Raw genomic sequence first — 24,034 nt, 5'->3', positions numbered from 1 at the left:
TTTTTTATAACCCAGTCCTGCCAGTATTCTCCCAAAGGAGACATGCTTACCTTGTCTATTAGAACTGCTGAGCTGAAAAGAGGGGATGCCAAGTATTACTACTTCCTATAGTGTTTGAGGCACCACCATAATGGCAATGGATGTGTAGGCAGCATCATGTCTTTGGTCTAATTCCACATCCTGGTAAACACTACGAAAAAATTCATACATCATTTCTGCACTTGGACTATAAAATGTATTCCTAGTGCTACAATTGGAAAGCCTTTCACAAAGACAGAATGCTCCCAGATTTCAATTTTTATCTGAGGTTTATTGTGCCTTACATAGAGTTTATTTGAAACATTTGACCTGTAATTCTAATCTAGTTTAAATTCATTTCAATTCAGAATAACTCTGGGTTAACATCTATGTAAGCGAAGTCCTAGTCCATAGTATAGCAACTGTGGTTCACAGAAATGCAAACAGCAGCTGGGTCTGTGTCCTTAGTTAATTTGATTATATAGTTTTAGTTTAACTTAAACAAAATAATGACCTTATTATTATTTTAAGAAACCTATTTTGAGAGGAGGGAATCATATTTCTTATATAAAACCATTTTCAAACATCTTCTTCATATGTACACATTGCTAGAGATGGAGTTGAGTCTTTGTGGGGAGAGTAAAAGCTTACTGTTTCACTGATCGCAGTTGCTTTGAATTATGCAATGAAGAGATGCTGTTTTCACATGAAGAAAACAAGGTTGGCAGCAGAGATCATAGAAGGAGCTTGCCTTTGTAGTTCCGCTCTTCTACAGACCAAGCAGCAGCAGAAGGATTGGGGTATCTTTGCTAGAATTATTTTAGTGGTCACATCTGGCCAAGGTAACCATGAGACAAAAAATCTGGGTTCAATGACAATAAATATTCTTTCGTGATTACTATGTCAAGCACTATTCCTCTAAAGTTTACAAAAGCAATTCAAAAGAAATGGCTGAATGTTGCTTTGCATAAAAGCAAGCAGAGGTGAATTTCAGGGCTTTCTCCTGATATGAAATTTAGTAGATTTAGCTAGATACATATTTTCAAATATTTCAATCATAGTTACATATAACACTTTCTGATTTTGCAGACTTTTTCATTTTAGTCTTATTTAGCCACTTATCTTTTTTTCTCTCAAATTAGTATCTGCTTATTGTTCTAAATCATCTTCAAAATTAGAACAGTAGGGAAACAGAGAAAGCTTTTCAGTAAGAAATCTTGCTGTTATATTTGCTGTTGCACAGATCTGGAATATCTTTTTATTTATGTTTTTGTTTTGTCACAGGATGAAAAGGAGAAGCTGACATGGAATGACCGTATGCCTGGATATGCAGCAAACTTTGGATTGATTTTATTTATGGTAATATAATCTACATTTCTCCACATTGATTAGTTGTGGGAGACACTTGGAATGAGTATCTTGAGTGGAATGCTGAGCTAGTTTCTCAAAGATACTAAAAATCTGAAGAAAGCTAGGGTTGTAACCAACAGTTCATGACATTATGTGTCATACTAGGATGATTCAGAGAGTTCAATGCCTACCTGTAGCTTTACTCTGTTTTTTCCAAAGGCTACTTATGACAAGGCTGTTGGAAGGATGACTTGCTGAAATGTCAGCAGCTCTTTACTTGATGCTGTCTCTCTCACAGTGTTTCTGCTCCATCCTCCATTATCTAATGAAAGGAAACCCACTGTGCATGTACTCTGTCTGAAAGTCATTCAGAAGTGTTGGGCTTACTCAACAGGTTACATACAGGTGAAATAAATCTGTTGCTAAGAAGTATTTGTATAACATACATTCAGCAATGGACTATTTTGTAGTTGAGGAAGACCATGGTATACAATCCTTACTTGAGAACAAGAATAAGATGTTCAGACCAGCCAACTCTAAAGTGCCACTGTCCTAGCAAAATTTCCAACCGACTATAAACACATCATCAAGCTGCTACACTTTGTAAACAGCAAATGGAAAGGTTGGCTAATAAACCTTAAATTACATTGTCAAGGACCCTATTTTCCCTCTGGATACAGAAATTACTGAATGAAAGAATGCAATCTAAAGCCAGTATAAAATGTCAATGAAGTATGCTGGTTTACACCACAGGAGCATCTGGCATGGAAAATTTTCTTAGGGAATAAATTATTTTAAAATACCTAAATACATATCTAATGTACTAGATTTTGCATATACTGCAGCAGATGCCCCGTTAAGATTTCCTTTTCTGACAATCAAAAGCATATTATACTCACACTGAAGTCACATAAATGTCTGCATTTTTGTAAATATACGTGTATATATTTTTTAATATCTATGTATTGTATAGTGAGTATATTTTCTATACATATTAGATGAGTCATTCATATATATATATATATGTATGTACTTAGAATATTTTGAGTGAGTTTATTGTATTGAGGTCACACCAAGCATTTGCTTTCTAGACAGAACTTCTAACTGGCATAAGTTGGGACCTTGCTTAAAGCAGAGTATACCGAGTATGACTTAAGCGTATAGCCCTGCTTAGCTCTTGCAAGTCATTCTTTTGCAGACAAGGTTCTTACATGTGCTTTTGCCTTTAACCACATGTTTACATCTCCCCTAAGCATGACCTTAAATTGCTTTCTTCAGTCATAGCCTATGTATTACACTCCCTGCTTCCTGTAACATCTCAGAGAGATTTATGTAAAATGAGTAAAAATATAGAGTTCCAGTTCTTCAGTTTCTATTAGTGACTAGTAGAGCTATGCTGGCTTTCACTGTTTGGAGAAGTGACCACAATGATTATTTCTGAGAATATTTTGAGCATCAGTAAGATGCAAGCAGCTACAGGAGACAACTTACAAACCACGCACGAATTCAAGTCAACTCTTGATGAAGGAAAGGGAGATCTGCTTTCCCATGTGGAGATTACAATCTACTCTTGTAGTGGTTTTTTTTTTCTTTTTTTTTTTCTGCTAAATTAGTTAAACACAAATTGGAAACACCAGACTAAAGTTTGCTGTCAGCCTGTGCAATAGAATTACACTGAGGAAACTAAATAAGTCTCATCTACCTCTATTATTATTATTCACATTGTTTATTTTTTTAACTAAGCACTACATACATGACCGGTGATGAAATCTTGAATTTAAGTGTCCATGTGCACGTATACAGCACACAGACACAGAAGACTGAGACACAGGTATGCACACGCATGTTCTGCAATTTCTGGTCTGGAGAAGTGATCGTTGAATTTTTAATACTACTTTTCAAAGTGTCTAGCAGCACAGAACATGGGTATTTTCCAGGAAGATGTCTACATTGCCTCCAATTTTAGATGCCTGACTTGAAACTGGTAACAGTTTTCTTATTGTAAAACCTTCTCTATCTATTTTTCATTCCTGTATCCCTTTTGTGTGCTTCACTTTTTGAATCCTCTTTCTAGGACTGTGTTCTGCTTTTTTTAAATTTATTTATTTATTTATTTATTTATTTATTTTCTGGGTTTTCTTCTGACTTTATGAAGCTAGGTATGATGGTTTTTTCTTTAAAAGTAAAGGTTGAAAAAAATACTGGTTTTGCTTCTCTTGCCCAATCAGTCTTGGGGTTTTACACCACCAAATAATTCCAGGGACTATTTTACATATTTATGCATACTTGAAAATCCAGTAATAGCTCTTCTGTTGTTACAAAGCCTCACTTGACTGCAGAAGGGGAAGAAGTTCCAACCTTGATTTCAGCAACCTCTTTTGAAGGGGTTTTAGAACAAGTTTGCAAATCTTGGGTTTGCCCAGTAAGACCAATGGCAGCATGACGTCTAGGCTCAGCTGGGCATATGCAAGTTGGCTTGGTTTGTTTAGTAATGACATACATCACAGTTTATAAACTGCACATTTAGAAAGTACATGTTGCAGCAAAGGCTTCTGAGTATGGGACAAAAATGTTGGCAGCTGCTGGAAGAGGACATGATGGCATGGAGCAATGCCATCACTGGGAGCCTTTCCTTGTATTCATGGCGTTTGGCTATGTCAGAGGAAGGAAGAAAACCAATTAGTGTCATGGAAGAAGAGTTCATCTTGCTCCTTCTTTTGGAACCTATTACCCTATTCAATAATATGGCATAATACTTGTGTCTAGAATAGCCCCTCTGGGGAACCAAAGAACTATTTGGACATTAAATTGTTATCCTGCTTGGATGAAGGTATCAGTCTAGCCCATGGGGTTTTATAGCTTCCTTCTCAGATCTAGTATGCTTTCCTGTTTGTCTTCATTCATACCAGGCTCAGTAGGTGACCTTTTCTGCAGCCAATTTTCACATCTGTTTCTAAGCAGTTCAGTATTTAACAGACTAGTTTAGATGTTCAGTAAAGAAACTGTCTGCCACAGTAGGGGATAGAACAGGCCGGATGAAGCGTTGTCAGTAACAATGAAACCCAAAGTAGGCACCTGGATGAAGGGTTACTATCTGATCTAGAATTTGGGCAGAAGTGGTATTTTCAGGAATAGGAGAAATGCTGTGAAGATACAGGAACCACTCCCTCTCAGGAGAGCAAGAGCTATGGTCTCAGTTACTGTGCAGTCCTACAAACCCTCCTCAATTTTTTCTTGTTGCTGGATACACAGATAATGAACATTCCTAAAGGAGTGTTTTTCCATCTGTGTCTAAGCAGATGTTTAGAAATAGCTGGGCAACTGAGGAGTTTCTGCAGTCCTGGTGCTTTTGCAAAACCAATTATCTTTGTTCTTTTAAAAAATAAAACATATCTTTGTGGTAACTTCTGTATATCTTGCCATGGCACTACATTAACTGAAAAGGCCACAAGAGTGCAAGTCTCTGATAGCTTCTTATCCTCCAGTAATCTTCCTCATTCTCCATGGATGCCTTAAATCTTTTGGTCAGGTTGATAAGTTTGCTATTCAGCTTCCTTGATCTTTGAGATCACTGAATCCAACTGTACCCATTCACTACTAAACCATATCCCCGAGCACCCTGAGCACCCATCTTTTAGATATCTCCAGAGACGGTGACTCTACCACTTCCCTGGGCAGACACTTCCAGCGCCTGATAACCCTTCCAGTGAAGAAATTTTTCCTGATATCTGATCTGAACCTCCCCTAGTGCAACTTGAGGCCATTTCCTCTTGTCCTATCACATGTTACTTGGGAGAAGAAACCAAAACCCACCTAGCTCTAACCTCCTTTCAGGCAGTTGTAGACAGTGATAAGGTCCCCCATCAGCCTCCTTTTCTCCAAGCTAAACAACCCCAGTTCCCTCAGCCGCTCCTCATAAGACTTCTTCTCTAGGCCCTCACTAGCTTTGTTGGCCTTCTCTGGACACACTCTAGTGCCTCCTTGTAGTGAGGGACCCAAAACTGAACATAGTATTCAAGATGCGGCCTCACCAGTGCTAAGTACGGAGGAAGGATAACTTCTGTGGTCCTGTTGGACATTTCTGATAGAGGCCAGGATGTCACTGGACTTCTTGCCCACCTGGGCATACTGTTGGCTTGTAATCAGCTAGCTGTCAAACACCACCCCCAGGTCCTTCTGTGCCAGGCAGCTTTCCAGTCACTCTTCCCTAAGCCTGTAGGGCTGCACGGGGCTGTTGTGTCCCAAGTGTAGGACCCAGCACTTGGCCTTACTGAACCTCGTACCATTACCAATTTGTTACTGCATACTGATCTGAATGAACAATATTAATGTGAAGCAAGACCTGATAATTTGCCTATATTTCATTTAAAACTATTGAAACATTTCTTTAAAAAGGCAAAATTAAATGTTTTACTACATCTAACCCTGGATTACCCTTTTCTCACAAAACATATTTGTGAATTTCATCTGATATATACAGAAGTTTCTTCAAAACATTATTATTTATTATGTTTACTATTTCTCTATTAAAATCAAAAGGGCCTAGTTTTCATCTTCAACCTTCAGTGTAGCTCTGAGTCTTATTCTGGTTCTTTTGCAATAGTGCTTTTTCATGAGACATCCTTCCTCTCTTCACAGGAATTCAATAAAACATTGCTGGGTCATTAAAATGAACTGATATGTTTCCCTAAACCTGTAGTGTGAATCTAGACCCCTAGGCCCATTAAAATAATTGCAACAGACTGATGTTTCACATCTAGGTAGTCTCTTTCATCTGAGGATCTCAAGATTTTTCTATTTAAAATAATTAATGTACATTGGAATTCTTGCCAAAATGAAAAATCAAAGAGGAAAACGTATACTCTCCTGCTTTCTTGGTATGGCTAGGAGAATTTGCTAATTTTTTATTATTATTTCATTGATTTTTTTTTTCATTGAGGTGTTTTGTTTTGTTTTTTAAATCCGAATACCACATCCCTGTGAAATTCAAATTCTTCTAAGGGAATTGGACCTTAAGTAGCAAGGCTGACTTCTCTTATCTCATGGGTCAAATCATGAAGATTGCCAGGATACCAACTGACTTCTGGGACAGAAATGTAAAGTGAAGTCCTAGTTAACCCTGTTTGGGTCAGTCTTAAAAGAACGATAACAAGGGAATTTTTTTTATTTTTTTTTAAATTTGTGAAAAAAATTAAATCACAACTGCAGAGTAAGATGCCACTTCTACTCTGCAAACATGAATCTGTTTCAGCAGTAAAACCTATTTACTTGTCTGCACCTATATGTAGGCCCTTCAGTCCAAGCCATCTGACCCTATTGCCAGACAAAAGACTTTGTTTAATACCTGCATTTGAAACTGAACTGCCTGAGTTTTAACATTACTGCATGAATAATGTGTGGAACTTTAATCAGTGTGGTCATGTACATCTTTGGGAATTGTTGTGCCAGTTCAGAGTTCTATGTCCATTTCTACATTATGTCCATCTTAGAGAGTTTTCAGGTCTCTAACATTTTAATTTGACTCTCCTGTATTATTGTGTTGCTCTAAGAAATAACTGCACAATACCAACTCATGGAACGAACACGACATATTAGTCAAAGCTTCTGTTTAAATGCTACTATCAATCTTAAACTAATCTATCTGTACATTTCTTTGCAGATTATGCTGACGTTTTCAGCAGTGTTTGGTGTGATTATATACAGAATTACCACAGCAGCAGCTTTATCCTTCAGCACAAATGAGACAACCAGGTCAAATGTTCGAGTGACTGTGACCGCAACTGCTGTCATCATTAACCTTGTTGTGATACTTATACTTGATGAAATTTATGGAGCTGTTGCCAAGTGGCTGACAGAAATTGGTAAAACTATCTCGCCACATTCCTCATTAGTACATTACATGTATTGACATGAGAGTATGCAAGGAAGTTCTAATAGGAATATTTCCCATTAAAGTGTGCCAGTGAAAATATGCAGGCCTATGGGGTAAGATGCTCAGGCATGCCTCTGTGAACTTGAGGTCTAAGTCACAACATGCAATGCATCACTAATAGGACTAATCAGCTTGGCTGTAATGCCATGTTAACACAGCTGTGCTATTTTGAGGATCTCAGCTGGTACTTCTGCATTGCACTGGCTCTGTACCAAGATCCACTTCTCTAGAGCTGGTTGGAATTTTTGACCTGGCATGTGTTTTGATATATTACTTTACCTCTATGAGACTGGTTTACTGAAAGTCATTGGGTTGTTTCAAAGGTGTTTCTAGCTCTGGCAAAGTGACACTGGTATATGCTTACCATGTTATTTTGCTGATATGATTTGAACAAGGTCCATACTAGCCAAAGTACATTTTTGCCATTATAGGGTCATGTCTGGGCTGGATGTTTTTTGTAATAATATCTCTTTCAGTTAGGGGTTGGATTTTGTTTTATTACAGACATTAGCCCGAAGAGGTTTACTAATAGGAGTAAAGGCTGGGGTTTTGGTTTCTTTTTATATAAATCATGCTAAAGATGTTTGTTGAGCAGGCCCTAACGTAAGATTCTTATAGTTGTCATGAAGTATTGTTTCTCACATTTTTACACATCACTTCTAATTCTAGATGCTTTGAAATCTAGGAATATATAGTCAATTATTAAAAACACTGAAAATCAATTAGCAACCACATATGCCTTTAACTGTAGCAAGTGTTCTTTTGGGGCATCTAAATTTAAGCATCCAAATTAGAAACTTTTTGCTAATTGGAGACTGGCTCAGTCACTCAAAACTGCAGATTCCCACCCTGTGAAACCTACAGTGATGTGAAGCTGGCTGAAACTAGTAGACTTCAGATTAAGACCGTCAGAACTTTTAAGACTTGTGCTTCTTATTCTCACTTTCTCAAGAAACTGTCGAAGTCACAAGTGAAAACATTTGTTTTAGTCTTTTTTCTGAAGAAAGCCATAAACTAAAGTTTTATAGTTGTCATAATAGAGTTAAAATCCTGAGATTTTAAAATATGGTCCTGTGGTTTTACCAGTGAGGATAGCCTGATAGTTTAGATTAAATTCATAAAGTATTTGAAAGAAATGAAGACAAGCAATTAATTTTCACAAAATGCAACCATATGGGGTTAATTTGCTTGTTTCCATTTTGAATCAGCTTTAGATAGAATATAGCCGGGTTACACAAATGATCTCTATAGGATAAGGAATAAGGCATAAGGAAGCTCAGGCTTACTGTCCAGGCCAAAATTGTACCCAGATTTTCAGCTTTCATATAACTGACAAACTGATAACTGTGTGTGACCCGATCAATCCTGTCCACTGCACCTGTCCAGGTAAGAAAGGGCACAATTATCAAGGCATGACACTGCTGTGTTAAAAGAGTAGGAAGAGATGAAGGTGAGGCTTCTCCTCTCTGGCGATTTCTAGGCAAAAGCTAGGAAGTGCAAGCAGCTGCCATTGCCTCTTTGGGGGAAGTACAGAAGAAAAATCTGTCCCTTTGAAACATGCACCATTGTGAATTGTGAAAGAAACAAGAGTTTATTGCTGATTATACTCTGCCATCACTCTGCATTTAATCCTAATGCTGCTATCTTTATTCAGGCAGCATCCCTAATGAACCATCCGATCTTCTGTTTAAAACGGATCCAGTCTGAGTAATCTCTAATGCTACAAATTACATTAAATAGGAAGTTCATTCAGGCAGCTTTATCCAATGAAAGGCTCAGATGCCAGCTCTAATAATGTCAAAAAAATTACAGTTAATTCACACTGATAAATGCTCCTTACCTTGTGAACTTTCATTTTGCTGAGCAGAGCAAAACATAGTCAATTCTTTTTTCACACTGCAGTTAATCAACAAGCTGAGGAACACATTACTGGGCTAGAGGAACAGCTCTTGATAGCATAGGTTTCTCTTCTAACCCCAAACACACCTGAATCTTTGTTCAAGTAGAAAGTTACATCTGTATGCACAGTAATAGTACCACTGATAGTAACTGCATTTATCATAGGATCAAAGCAATGGATGTGCCTCAATTCCCGCTGAATCAGTGCCTAGAGTGAAAAAAAAGTAGTAATTTTGTTGTAATCTGTACAGAGAGCTCGCAGAGAATGCATTTGCACTCCATGCTTCTCTTGTGGAAGTAGCCGAGTGGGGCACTGTTGTCCCCTTATCACAGATCGGACCAGCAGAAGTGCAGGTTATACCTTTATATCCTAGGCTGAATAGTTCATCTTCAGTAATGGGTTGGTGTCAGACGATTTACAGCTCATTTATTTGCTTGTAACTTCACTCAGGTCAAGGAAGAATCAGTCAAATGGGGATAAAATCAAAACTAGTTCTGTTTGTGCCTTATAAAAGCAGCAAATCCTTCAGTGAGTTAAGGTCTATGCCACAAATACCTCACCTTATTCTTTACCTGAAAAGTTTCAGCTGCTTAATATTTGTGCAATATGGTGCAAACCCAACCATATATTATGAGTGTATCATTTTGGGGGTGAAAGTTTTCTCTCTTGCTAATGCATCTTTTCTGACTGGGTGCATTTCTTGTGTAGCAGACTCCACTAGCTAAAGGAAAAATACTATGCATACCTCTATTAGTATGGTATAGTATATCTAAGTGTGGGGAGCGAAGGCAGTGCTGAGTGAGTCTCTGGAACCATATATGGTGTGCAAATTTTCATCCAGAGGCTGAGCTCATCTCTGTGGGAGTTCTGCATAAGACAGAGGCTAGGGTTTTTCTCCCTCAAATTCAAAGCTGGACCACTGCTATTTGATATTCCTGTTGCCCTGAGTTGTTGTCCTGAGGATCTATCCAGCACATGGGGTCATCTACAAATAGTGCAAATCGTTTGAAGGTTTAATGAAGGTTTTCTGTACATATAAGTGGATGATGGCTTAGGGCTCATCAGGTTGTGTGTTGGCTTTTTATGAAAATATGATTCAAAGTCTCATAAATAAAACCAGGCAGTGTGGACTCATGAGTGTTTTTCTGTTCCTTTGGTGCTCACGCTTCTTTTTTAAAAAAAAAAAAAATCCCAGAAGAAAAAAACTACCTAATGCGTGCCCCAAACCAAAACTGTACAAGTGCAGCAATGTTTTCAATGAAGTCTTTAAAGCCAGAACCCTGAATCTACGTTATTATTTCACACTTCCATTCAGACAAAAACATACCCCAATAAAATGATCTGCTGTCTCATTAGTTAACAGCTCAGGATGAGCATGGCAATACAAGAGTATAATCCATGTAGGAACTTTAAACGAGGATTATACTTTCAGTTTGAAAAGCCTCTCTCTTATACCTATGTTTTCTGTTGCTAGAAAATTTCCATGGAAACTGGAAATAAATCTGAGATCAGAGTAATAAGCATTGAAAATTTGTAAGACATATTAAAATTTATCTAAAGAATTCTAGAAATATATACTTCATATAGTAAATGGAGAAACATTACAAAAAATGTACATTTATTTTGCATGGCAATTAACATTTCATTTAATGCCTTATTCAGCAAGGTATTGTGTTTAGTGTTAAGCATATTAACAGTCTTGTTATAGAAGAAAAGGCTTGCATGTACTAAGTTAAGAAGGCTTTTTTATTTCTCTAGATGAATGTCTTCGTACTTTACTTTCATTACTCATGAACTGAGAATATTAATGCTTTGTTATTTTAATTGTGTAGCTGATACACTCACATATTTTAATATGCATTATGCTTATACAGATGTGAAAGCCATTTATACTCCTTTGGCTTTATGAAATCAAATATCAAGAATCAGTTATTTTTTCCTTCAAACTCCAGTTAGCTAGTAAGAAAGCCATTCAAATATATAATTATTTACATCTATTAATTTTATTAATAATTATATATACATTGTGTTAATAAATATATTTAATGGTATCATATAGTTAATAATAAAATTGATGTAAGAGTAAATGACAGAGGAGGTCTGGGCTATGATTTTACAGATATGGCCTGAAGCAGAGGAAGGTGATGTGGTCTGGCCAGTTCTCTCAGCAAAACAATGAAAGAAATTGGAGAAATTATGTATTGTCAGATGTAGACCAAACATCATGATCTGTTGGGATTTTTTTCACCAGAGTGTTGAACAGTCAATCATGAGCAACTTTGAATAAGCTGACAGAAGCCTGTGAGAGAATCAAGTTAATTATTTTGTCATTTATCAAAGAATCTTCCATTTCCACCTGGAAATTTGTAAAGACTCTCTGGAAATCAAGAGTCAGTGACTGAGTTCATGTGCATTGGTATAAATTAAAAGTACAATGGAAAAAACAGTATGAGCTTGAAATTTTCAGTTTACTGTTCTGTTTGTGAATATCAAGGATGTTAACATATTTACTAATTGATCTCTCTGATTTGACTTTTTCCCTCCACCCAGAGGTACCAAAAACTGAGAAAACATTTGAGGAGAGGCTGGTTTTGAAAGCATTCCTACTGAAGTTTGTGAATTCTTATGCACCAATTTTTTATGTTGCCTTTTTTAAAGGAAGGTAGGATTAATGTCCTTTACATATAGACATTAACATGTATAGAGAATAATGTGTGTATATATCTGTGTCTATAATAGTGGATCGGTGTTTAAAAATGGGCGCAAAGGCCTACCTAGGTATGTCTAGAACTGTTCACCTTCATCATCTCTGAAAAAATATCATAAAAAAGGTTAGGTAAAGCTTGCTTTTGAATGGCAGGGCATGACGTTGGGTTCTGTCCCATCTCTCTTCAAAGTACAACGTTGTTCTGAAATGCAAGGATTTTAGTTTTCTTTCAAAAATAAGAATAATTCACACCACAGAAAATAATTCCCTTTACTTAAAAAAGGATGTTGCATTTATGAGTGAGCTGTATTGCTTACGAGTCTTCACTTTTCACATTTTAGCAAATGTTTCTTGAAGCATTGTTTAGCAAAGAAAGATTTTCCTGGCTCATTTAAAATTATGGAACTTCTTTCTCTTTTACTTTCTCAGCATTCTGCACTATTTACCCGTATCAAGTTAAATTAATAAATGGTTATAGTCAACTGGAAGTTTCATGTTTTGGCAAATGAACTGATTAACCAAAAAGCTAATTCAACTGTCTTACTAAATAAGTGTGACTTCCTATGGGTTCAGGATCATTGTCTTTTGGGACTCAGTTATCCACAGTTTAAGACATGCTTTTCAATGGGAAGCTTGAAATGATTATTTTCTAAATTTTGGCATAAATGTTTAAAACATCCTCTGGATCCTGTTTCATACCATTTTTCTGTTCCTATTGGGGGCTATAAAGGCTGTTAATCTATAATCTTCAATAATCCTATTCAGCATCATTGATATAAGAATTAATGATCCATTTTACCAGCAGTTGTAAATGTTGTAAGACATCTTTTTTAACCATTTATTTTGTGTTGTATACACAAAATTCAGGGTATTACTCAAATGCAAAAGAATGTGAGTTAGGATATGTGTTCACAGTTTGGTTTGTAATCTCTAATGAAGACAGGGAGATTTTTATCATTATTTAGGATGGAAAATTTTTCTGTTAGAAGTATTTTATCAAGAAGTAGTAGGAAAACATTTGCAGAGGCCTTCTGTTTGAAATAAGATTAAATAACAAAAGTTGAATAGTTGTTGAGTACGTCAAAATTTATATTTAAGTGGCTAGTTTGGAAATACTTTAACTAGTATTAATGAACAGTTATGTTGTTAAAGTTAACATTTTCCCCTGCTTTTATATTTATATATTGTTATTGCTTTCAGATTTGTTGGCCGTCCTGGTCGTTATGTATATGTGTTTGATGGTTATCGAATGGAAGAGGTAAGTACATATGAAATTCAAACAAAAAAATATCCTTAACAAAATGAGTTGTTTGTGCAGTGTATTTCAGCAGAGTCTAGACAATAAAGGAAAAATAGGAAACATGTTAAAACAAGATGTTAAATCAACATAAATAAACAAAATCCAAATTTTCCCTCTCAGGCATCTGTATGTTCTCTCTTTCTGCTGTTCTAAGAAAACCTTCACAGTCTTTCTTAGGTGAAGCTTCACCATTTCTTTACAAGGGGGCATGAAGGCACAAACAGATTGAATGGTTTGACCAAGGACCTAGGGAAACCTTTAGCAGAGCTAGAACTTGAATCTGGATTCACATTCTCATGACCCCTAGAAGTCTAGTAATTTTAGTAGTCTAACAAATTATAGCCATTTTATGCTGAAGCTGTAAACAATTTTTTTTGCCCTAAACCTCCTTTTAACTGCTGTGGGTATGCCCTTAAAAATCAATAGAAATACACAAGGTTTTACAACAAAGCTTACACATCATTCTTCGCAAGACTGAAGACTTTCTGCCCCCTTGGGAGATTCCAGGTTGGAAGAGTATTGGTGATTCTGCATTATGTTTATTACATTGATTACATAGTAAATATTTTTAAAGGAAATATAGTAGCCCCAGGGCACAGTAAGCTATTTCAGAGCTCTGCATATTTTCTGTAATGTGGTTTTATGAGTGTAGATGAAATACCTTGTTAAGGACAAAATTGCAATGATTGATGAGCTCTGTGCTCCTGAATAAATTGGTGGCGATGTTGGTGGACACATATAGACTTTGGTAGCTCTTCCAGGTGGGTGCTTTTAAACTAATTCTCTTACTCATTTCTCACTATGGTTTTGTTTAATTACAGTGTGCTCCAGGAGGATGTTTGATGGAACTCTGTATTCAGTTGAGCATCATTATGCTTGGAAAACAACTGATTCAAAACAATCTGTTTGAAATTGGAATCCCGTATGTATCCTGGCCTTCTCCATTACCATGCATTATTCCTATGACACCGTAAATTAAAGCCTTGATCCTTATTCAACTGAATGGGACTTTTGCCACTGACTTCAGTGGGTTCTAATTGAATGTGATGATAAATCACATTTTTGGTTGTGATGAAATGATCTGGCTGTATTTTATGTTGAATAATTGGCATTATCTGCAGTAAATGGCTTAAAGAAAGTGAATGAATATATAAAATAATTGATCTAAATTTATTTTAGAAACCTAGGAAAACAGGCAAGGTATCATAGATCTCTTGGGAAGTTTTAGAGAAGCTTTCAGAGTTGCAGCATTGAAAATGAATTAGTATAAGTGAATGAGAGATGGCATGGAGAAAAGCAATAGCTCATAAAGGATTTAAAATGTATTACTTGATCTATGACTATTTTATGGGTTTACAGATGAAATCTACACATTTCTAAGGTGCCTGTATGTCAGTAAGTCACTGTAATGCAGAAGCTAGAGGATGGGAGAGATGCTGACATGCTGCTTAGTGACTTTCTGCCACAGCAGTGTCCTCTGCTCCAAAGCAATTTCTCTTGATGTGTCTTCAGTGTCAAGGGGATCCTCAGGCAAGAAAATCCACTGAGAATGTCCTGCTCCTGCCTGTTGGGAGGTTTGCTCTTGTTTCTGTTAACTGAACCATCCTTGTTGGCGGCAGTGGTCTGGGAAATGCTGTGTTAGATGAAGAGTCTGGCTTAGGTGCAAGTCTTCACTGAAATTAGTCAGAATTTTTCAACTCTGGTGTCAGTAGCTTTTGGATATCTTACCTAAGGAAGGTCTTGAAGATGCTAACTAGAAACCAAGATGAGACATGCTTGAAAAGTTATGAAATATTTTTTAAAATGAGCCCTTTTCCTCCCTTTCCCTTGCAAGACTTTTGTTTTGGAAGTAATTTAATTGGAAAGCCAAAAAAAAAAAATCCCAAACAAATCAAATGTGGGTCATGGATTCTTTCATTATTCTTATGTCAAAGTTCACTAGAGAGGCCTGTTTTCTGTCTACATCTCATTGAGTTTACAGTTTATTTTGAGAAAAGTTTGGTAAATCATTCCAAAAATATCTGACATGTTGGAGGTTTAAAGCTTTCTCAGTGTAAGCCTGGTGCATTTTTTTCCATCTTCCAAAGGCTGACTGCTATTGGACTTTTTAAATGGGGATTTTATGATGTTAGAAATATTGTATTTGCTATTTTTGGTTCATGAAAGCAAAGGCAGATCCAGTTCAAAGTGAAAATTCCTATCAAATTATTTCTAAGTGCAAGATTGTGACAATTTCATCCCATTATTCTCCCTCAATTCTGCTGCCCATCCTTCTGCCAACAATGTGTGGTGGCTTCAGTTTTCAGAACTGAATAACTATTTAAAAACAAACATACTTTCATCTTCTCCTTTCCAGGGAAATATCTCATTTCAGTCACAATGATGTCTTGTCATCCTGAAATAAACACACCTTTACTTTGCATTCTCAACAAAATCACGTGTATATTCATAGATAGGGCTTGGCCTGTCTCACCAAACCTGTTTGCACCAGGAGAAGCACAGTGCTTTACTGAACACTTAAGTTAATTAAAGCAGAATTAGCCTTGTATTTCTGCATGGAGCACTTTACTGGTTTGGATTAGATCCTCAATGATCCTCTGTTCTACCTCATCTGCCTCAAGCACACAGACATGCAGACACTTTGAGTACTGATCAAACAGATTATCAGAGGGCTGTCCATAGGTCTGCTGGATGCATATAAATTGAGATCAAAAGGGATTCCAAACATGCATGTGTTGTACCAGTAGTTCTGCCATGCGTGTGTATGTACGTGCCGTTGTTAGCAACGTGACAGATGTATAAATAAACATACCTTCACATTCTGCTCTCCAGCCTTCTCTAGCTTCCTACTGTATTCTATTCTTTCTGTTCTGCTACCTATTTTTCTTGGTAATCTCTTACAGTTAAGTCATCTCCTCTGTTAGAACATTCTTTGTCTACCAATACTTTTTTTTATTTTCCTTCACAGGATATCTTTGTCTTCATAAGGCCCTTGTTCTGTTTTCTAGGGTCTACTTTTGCACAGTCCTCCTGTGGAAGAGAGATAGATGAGTCTTTCTATCTGCAGTTTCAGCAGCTACTTTTTTTTGCCCCTTGCCTTGTACCTCATTTCACTGGCTCTTTATATTTTCACTGTGGGCAGGATACCCAAGTGGTGCAGTCAGCCTTATCCATATGAAGAGGCAGAGGGGACTAACATAAATGGTGATTTGTACTCCAGAAGCTAAAATTGTCCTCTGTATGTCTGCAAAATGGAAATATCCCTCTGCTAAGTTACATGATGACCCAGATCTTGGGATTTCAGGCTTATTTTCAAAAAAAAAACCAAACCAAAAAATGACCAAAAAGTGGTCATTTGCCATAAAATCCAAGGCATTTTAACTGCTTTGCAGAAGGTGAGATAGTCTTACTCCCATTTGCTGTCTCTTTCCCTCCAAAAATGCTACTAAACTGGTGATAGACTGATCTTATAAGAAATATCCATATATTATGTCTCTAGAGCACCAAATGCTATTGAAGTTTGGAACCATCATTCAATGTCTTCATTCTGGCTTATCCATAGTCACAGCTATGGAAGATGTGACTTGCTGGTATTCTAAACAATTCTGTAATTTCTTTTTCAGTTTCTGTGCCCAAGAACATCAAAACAGCTAGGTAAATATCACATTAGAATTATGGAAAACTAAGCCTTCTTGAATCAGAATATATGTTCTGTGGGGCTGGAATTCGCAAGTTTAACAGGTGCCACAGTTCACCCATATGTGTCACATACCATAATTCTTATATTGTTGCCACAGGAATTGACCCTAAAAGGCTGCAGGGCATGAAAGCCTTAACCTAGAATTCCTTTAGCACTCCTTTTCTTTCTTCAGTTCTGTTTTCCTGAACTTATTGAAAAATATCCTTGTCTTTATTTTATTAGTCTCTGTCTTTGATCTTGGCAATAAACCCTTAGGGTGAAATCCTGGTCCTATTGAAGTCAATGGCAGAACTCCAATTGACTTCAGTGAGGCTACAGTTTTGGCCTTTTTATTCAACTTTGATTTCTATCACTTCAAAATGCACTTAACTGTGCTGGGTGAGGATACCAAGAGTTAATAAAATCAAAGAAAAGACACCCTTTCATAGCTATTATCTTTTATATTGTTTTTCACCTAATTAATTAGGGGGATTTTTTGCCTCATTTTTTCCTTCCTGTTTTTGGTTGTTGATTCCTTCTGTTTGAGAAATTAATAAAGCCAAAACGCAGCTGAAACTCCCATAGAATCCAGTAGGTCTGAGTGTGCCAAGGAAGCATCACTATACCATAAATTTGTGGAACAGGATGAGAGGTTAATATCTTTCATTCTCCCTCTGCCTCCTTCTTGTGCTCCCTGCCTGTGAATATAAGGGGTTCTTTCCTTATGTGAACAGACTGTAGGAATATGACTGAAGAAAAGCATGGACCTTCAATTCTCCGTCCCCAAAGCAGTAAACAAAATTACAGGTAAGGATGCAAAAGTGCAAGTCGCTGCACTTATTTTTCTGTAGACACAAGCATTCCGTCTACTCAACCCAACAGTCTTTTCTGTCTAGGTTTGTTCCTGTACCCATTTCTGTCATACTCCAAAGGAAAAAGGATGAATTGGAAAGACAGCCTTAAAACCCACCTACTATATATTCATCACTGGCAGCTGGATTCTATGGATTTTTATCTTTTCATGTTAAGTCTTTGTTTGCATCTATGTTCTGGCAATTATTTCCTTGCCATACTTCAAATCCAGTTCTTGGTGACTGTTAGAGATGATCTGTCTTTGCAGTACTCAAGGGCATTTGTTAACTGAGAGCCTTGAGAAACTGGTAAGCTGATCATCTGTTTCAATATTTCTGGCAAGCTTTGGTGGAGATGCATTATGAGGACTGCATAGCCACAGAAGACACAAAGACTTGTGCAAACAAAACAGTTTATCTGCATCTGTCCTATTTCTGCCTGACCCCAGCAGCCCTGCCTCTCCAGCTTCTATACGTTCCACTATGCCTCACTCCACAAAGTTTCCCCAAGCCACGTTTATGTCTTCCCCTAGATCCTTGTAATGCTTCTAGTCCCTTTAAATGTATAAATACATCAACTGTTGAATCGTTTGTCTGTTTGGTTGTTTTTTTTTTAAAAGGAGGCTTCATATTAGTGCACCATGTGCTTGCATGCAGCCAGGGTCACTTTTGTTTTGATTTTTCTTTTCCTAATCTTTTTTCTCAAAAGCTTGCAGGTTCTTTAGGGATGAGGCTTTTTCCTGCAGTGATTTTTTGCTCTCTTCAGATGTTGATTACCCTGCATAAAGCTATGCAAGTAGCATAGTTAAACTGTCTTCCCACCTCATATCTAACACAATGCTTGGTGCTGGTCACTTATGAGAAACTGCAGCATCCTTTTAACTGCTCTAGACATAGCCTTCAGAAAAAAAAAAACCCAAACTTGTTCTTTATTTTCTTTCTCCCTCATCCTACATTCTTCTGTCTTTCCTTCTATCCAGTCTTTTCAAGAATTTATCTTGCTTTCTGATATTCACTGGCAAAAGGGCTAAAGTAATGGCTGTTCTACAGTTTACAGTTTTCCCTGTATATCCAAATTCATATGTCTACAAGTGGGGTCATGAGACTTTGCTGCTTGTGTGTCTTCAGCACAAAGCTTCTCAGAGACTCATCCTGAATGAGCAGCTGTACCTCTTTCTCACTGGTGGGGCTACCTGGCATGCAGAAGTCAGAAGCTAAGGTAGTTCTTGGTTATCGTTCTCTGTCAACTTTGTTTAAAAATGGTGATCTGAATAATTAGGTGATTTCACACAAACACATTTAAAGATCCTGCTCAGGTTCAAAAACACAGTCATATGCACAGATATAGAGTTCTGCAAAACTCGTTTTCACTGCCCTACTCTTAGAGAATAACACCTTGCAAATCCCCATTCTCTGTTTCTTTAACTTTTTTACACATTTCTTTTTGGTCTGAAACTTCATATGGATGTATATCACACAAAGGCACATTGTTTCTGTGGAACATTTGAAAAGAATTAGTTTAGCCTTCTGTCAGTTAGTTGATTCTTTAAAAAAATTGCACAAAAATAAAAATAAGACCTTTCAAAGCTTAACTCAATATGGGTAAATGGGCAACTCCTCATGCCTGGCTTATAGATAACCAGATAAAAAAATATTTTTTTTCTGAGTATCTGAGCACCGGATTTAGTGTATTCCCAAACAAACATTAAAACCAAAAACTATTGGTTTAGTTACTGAGTTCTCATGGGATTTATGTGTATGCACTAAACTCTGTAACTCCGCTCTGTGGTGCTGTAACTAGAGGATTAGATCACATATATACAGACTTCACATCACACCCAAATTTTGTCTCTGCTGCTGCACGGTGACAGTGAGACGCTCTTTAATCTCATCTGCCCATGGAAATACAAGGGACATTCATTGCTCATATCATTTTATTGGAACAGAAATCAGCACTGTCTTAAAGTTATTGTTCACTGTCCTCAGAGAGTCCCTCACATTAGGAAATTAATCGGGGTGTGCTGGAAGAGCATCCTGGGAATTCTTTGATTGTTTTAACTCCTGCCCCCTGAATACTACATCACCTCTGTCACAGACAAGTTCCCTTGATTGCCATAAAAACAGAGAGGGGAAAGGAAATTTTAGTGTCTTGAAATGGCTGAGTTTGCATGAATTAGGAGGTAAATGTCTTTGTAAGGATCTATCTAATTCTTTCTTTTGAAGTATTTTAAACCTCCCACCTTTTATTAAAACTGTAAACTGAATGTTCTGGGTACTATAAGTATTTAGTTAGCCCAAATATATGTGATTTTATGGTGAGTGAAATCAAAAAGTTTTCTGAAAATAATCCTGAAATCCCAAATATCTATATATTGCCAAAATACTGAGGATATTACCATCAGAATTTTGAGCTATGTCTTAGCTGCACCTGGGAAAAAACCCAGAGCTGATTTGTTGATTTTTGGAGCTTTGTGATCCTGGAACTGACAGGATCTGATGCAACCTAGATCTGGTTTAAAAGTGTCTGTCAATCCCTGTTTTCTCTGTACTGGCGATGGAATGGTGTGTGTCCTGTAAATACTGGGTTCTGTAGAAATTCTGCAGCCACTGTAGTAATTTCCAGGGTGCTGTAGAGCCTTGCGCTATAATCAGGAACAAAACAATAAACCTACCCAGCAAATTCTTTAGTGTGTTTATCAGCTATGCTTGCCCTGCTGCTTACTTAAGGGTCTGAGGGAGTGGTTCTGCTCAACTGGAGGTACAAATAAAAACCCCTACCATTTCTCATACACTCCTCTCGGCAGGCCACACACCTCTAGTTCAAAGGATTTATAACAACCTGTGAGGGAAAAGTTTGTGGGAGAGCCCCGCTTACACTACTGGCAGAATATCACTGGAATTAGTCTGGATTTTCATTCATCTAGCACATATGTGAAGAACTATGAAACAGTGTTGTGTTGTTTGGCTTATTTGTGAAAGATAAATTTCATCTGCAAAATGAAGACATATAATAAGTATAAATCTTGATGTTTCATGCTAATTCAACTCTGTTTTGCTTCCTTGATTCTGAGGAAATATCTCTTTCTATTACATTTTTTCCATGGGACTTTCTTAAGGTGTAAAATAGCATGATGTTCTTGATGCATATGAGTTTAAAATGTCACCCCTGGAGGCACTGGGAATACTTTACTCTTTTAGACATGGATTCATTTTATGCTGGAACTATAATATATATGAAACTCATGTATTTGTCAGTGTCATTAAATTTTGATCCCCATCTCAGTGGGACTGTGGTTAATACTACTATTCTTTCTGAGATCCAAAGAAATGCTTGTACAAATAATTGCTCAACTGTGTGAGTAATATATCATCTGGCCAAAGCAGCCTGTATTATTATAAATGTGGTCAAGATGAGAACTTCTCCCACAACTGATCTATGGGACCTGGGAAACATAGCTGATCTATGTTTGCATAAGAAATGGTAGGAAATCATTTTGTTTTTATACTTCAGCAGCAGTAAAAACTCACCAGCATGTTTAGTCTATCAATATATATATACTTTTCAGAATTTCCAAGGGTGGTATAAACTGAGCCTGTGGTGCACCAAAGTAACAGGGTATACCATGCAGAGGCTTGGTCCAGATCACATATGGGAAAGAAAGAGCTGATTTAATCTGAACTGTTGTTCCTCAGGAAGTTAAAGAAGCTCTTCAGGAAGCTGAAGGACGAAAGAACCGAGGCAAAGGAAACAGACACAAACCAATCAAAGAATCTTCACCAATGGGATCTTGACTATACCTTGGAACCTTTCACTGGGCTGACTCCAGAATACATGGAAATGAGTAAGTTTTCTAAATTTCCTTCAATTACTGTAACAACTATAGTTTTCCATAGGACCAATCGTTATATATCGTATGATATATAGGTTTTCCAATCTAGTGATTCTATGATATACCTGGATGTTATAACTTGGCATGATAAAAGGAAAGCAACCCAAACCACTTGCAGCTTTGCACAAATTGCATTCAAAACAGCAAGACTGTGTGAATACCATATTAGCAACATACCAACAGTGATAAGTCCTAGAATCTGTTAATAGTTACTCTGTGCGTCTAGTGATCCCAGTTGAGAAAAGTGCATAAAAGCCATGCAACCACACAATAATGGAATAGGTAAGGTTGGAAAGGGCCTCTGGAGATCATCTAGTCCAACGCCCTGCTCAAAGCAGTGTCAGCTAGAGCTAGTTTCTCAGGGCCTTGTCCAGTTGTCTAGATGGGACCCTAGTCTGGACTCATTCAATAGCCTTCATATCCTTAAATTGTGGGGCCCGGAACTGCAAACAGAATTCAACATGAAGCTGCACAAATGCTAAATACAGTAGGATATCATCACTTTTGACCAGCTGGTCATACGGTGTTTGATGTACACCAGGACATGCTTTTTCCCCTTGGATGACAGGGCACTGCTGACTCATACCGAGCCTGCTGTCAACCAGCACCCTACATCCCTTTCTGCAAGGCTACTCCAAAGTCACTCCTCTGCCAGCTTACACTTGTGCCTGATATTAGTCTGTCCCAAGTGCGAAATCCAGCATTTAGACTTGTTAAATTTCATGCCGTTAATCATTGTCCAATGTCCCAGTCGATCCAGATCCCTCTGCAAGTTGTTTTGTCCTATAAGATAGTCAACAGTGCCTCCAGATTTGGTGTCGCCACCAGACTTGCTAATGGTGCATTCATCCTCTGCATCCTGAACATTGATAAATGTATTGAACAGAATTGTCCATAGAATTGAGCTCTGAGGAATACTGCTGATAGTCATCAGCCAAATGCAGATCCATTCACTACAACCATTTGAGCTCTGCCATTCAGCCAGTCCTTCACCCAGCACATCATGGACCTACTCATCTCACAACTGGACAACTTGTCCAGAAGGACAGTATCAAAAGCCTTACTCAAATCCAGAAAAAAACGCATCCACCACCCTCCCTTTGTGCAGTAGGCAGGTGACTTTATTGTAGAAAGATATCAAATTAAACTAGAATTTCTCTTTGTGATCCCATCTTGCCTGCTCCTGAAGACTGCATTGTTCTTTAAGTGCCTTTCAATAGTACCCAGTATAATTTTTCCACAGGTCTACAGTTCCCTAGGTCTTCCTTCATGCCTTTCTTGTAAACTGGGATAACATTCGCTAGATGCCAGTCAGTAGGGATCACCTCACATTCCCAAGACCTTTGATAGGTAATCTAAAGGTGTCTTACTGTAACATCTGCTAGCCCCTTCAGTACTCTGAGATGAATCCCATCAGGCTCCATGGACTTGTGAACATTCAGCTGATACAGACAGTCCTTTGCAAATTCAGAGTCCATGAATGGAAAAAATCACTGTTCCTGCAATTGTTGTTCTCCAATTCAGGGGTCTAGGCAGCCCAAATGACATGAAGGAGACTTTGGAATGGAGAATTGTTATTTAATTTACTCATGTTATTAATTTTACTCATGGAAAGCTGCAGCAAGATACTGAGTTATCTACACTTTCTAAGGAAATCTCAGGCATGCTTGGGAATAACTTCTCAGCCTCTCACCTTTCATACCAGATCTTTAAGCAGCACATTGTCTATTTTTTTTAAACAGCATGTGCATACTTCCTCTACTTGCATCACCCCGCTGGAGTGACTGACATCACTAGTGGTATTCAGTGCTAAATGCTTGGTCATCTTTCAAATCCATGTAATGTAGGAGCAACTTTAATAAGGTCAATAGTATTCTATTTTGTAAAACTCAAGCCTTTCATGTATATAACTTCTACCTGCATATTATGCGCTTGATTGCTTTCAAAATAATATAAATTATTGCTGAAAGAATGTAGAGATCAGTACTTTTTCAAAGTATCTCAAATATTTGCTTTTCCACATTAAAGGAGAAAAGTATGTTGGTGGAAAGCCAGATGGAACTGAGAACAATTCTTTCTTGAAGTGGAAAGATGCCACCAGTTATATACTTCATAACCACACCAGCATGTTAGGGAGACAGTAGTTCCTGGTTTCCATTAGGTGTGATCTAGAAGCTGGATCCACTGCTTCACAGAAATGTTTCTCTCAAGATGCAATATCTATTAGAGAAGAACTGTATGCACTTCTCATTATGTGCAAGTATGAATTGTGGAGATCTTAGTGACTTTGCATATCATTGAAAAACTCTCACTAACACTGAGGTTAGTGCAGCCACTGTAAGTAATTTGTGATGTAGCACTAGAGTGTTTTCTACTATCTGGAAATCAAGAGCCAAGAAAGAAATTT

General features: G+C 37.4%; 1 protein-coding gene across 1 annotated transcript in view; it reads left to right on the top strand.

The window, feature by feature from the left end:
* Positions 1–24,034, top strand: part of ANO2 (anoctamin 2) — a 196,412-nt gene that overhangs the window by 152,082 nt on the left and 20,296 nt on the right. Inside the window, exons 15-20 of the mRNA XM_069863875.1 lie at positions 1,303–1,377; positions 7,028–7,229; positions 11,751–11,862; positions 13,108–13,165; positions 14,029–14,129; positions 21,431–21,579. Coding sequence (XP_069719976.1) covers positions 1,303–1,377; positions 7,028–7,229; positions 11,751–11,862; positions 13,108–13,165; positions 14,029–14,129; positions 21,431–21,579 — 697 coding nt within the window. The remainder of the gene's footprint in view (positions 1–1,302; positions 1,378–7,027; positions 7,230–11,750; positions 11,863–13,107; positions 13,166–14,028; positions 14,130–21,430; positions 21,580–24,034) is intronic.

Source organism: Phaenicophaeus curvirostris, chromosome 1, assembly GCF_032191515.1.
Source record: "Phaenicophaeus curvirostris isolate KB17595 chromosome 1, BPBGC_Pcur_1.0, whole genome shotgun sequence".
NCBI lineage: Eukaryota > Metazoa > Chordata > Aves > Cuculiformes > Cuculidae > Phaenicophaeus > Phaenicophaeus curvirostris.
The sequence above is the reverse complement of the archived record's forward strand: the minus strand, read 5'-3'. Positions and strand labels throughout refer to the sequence as shown.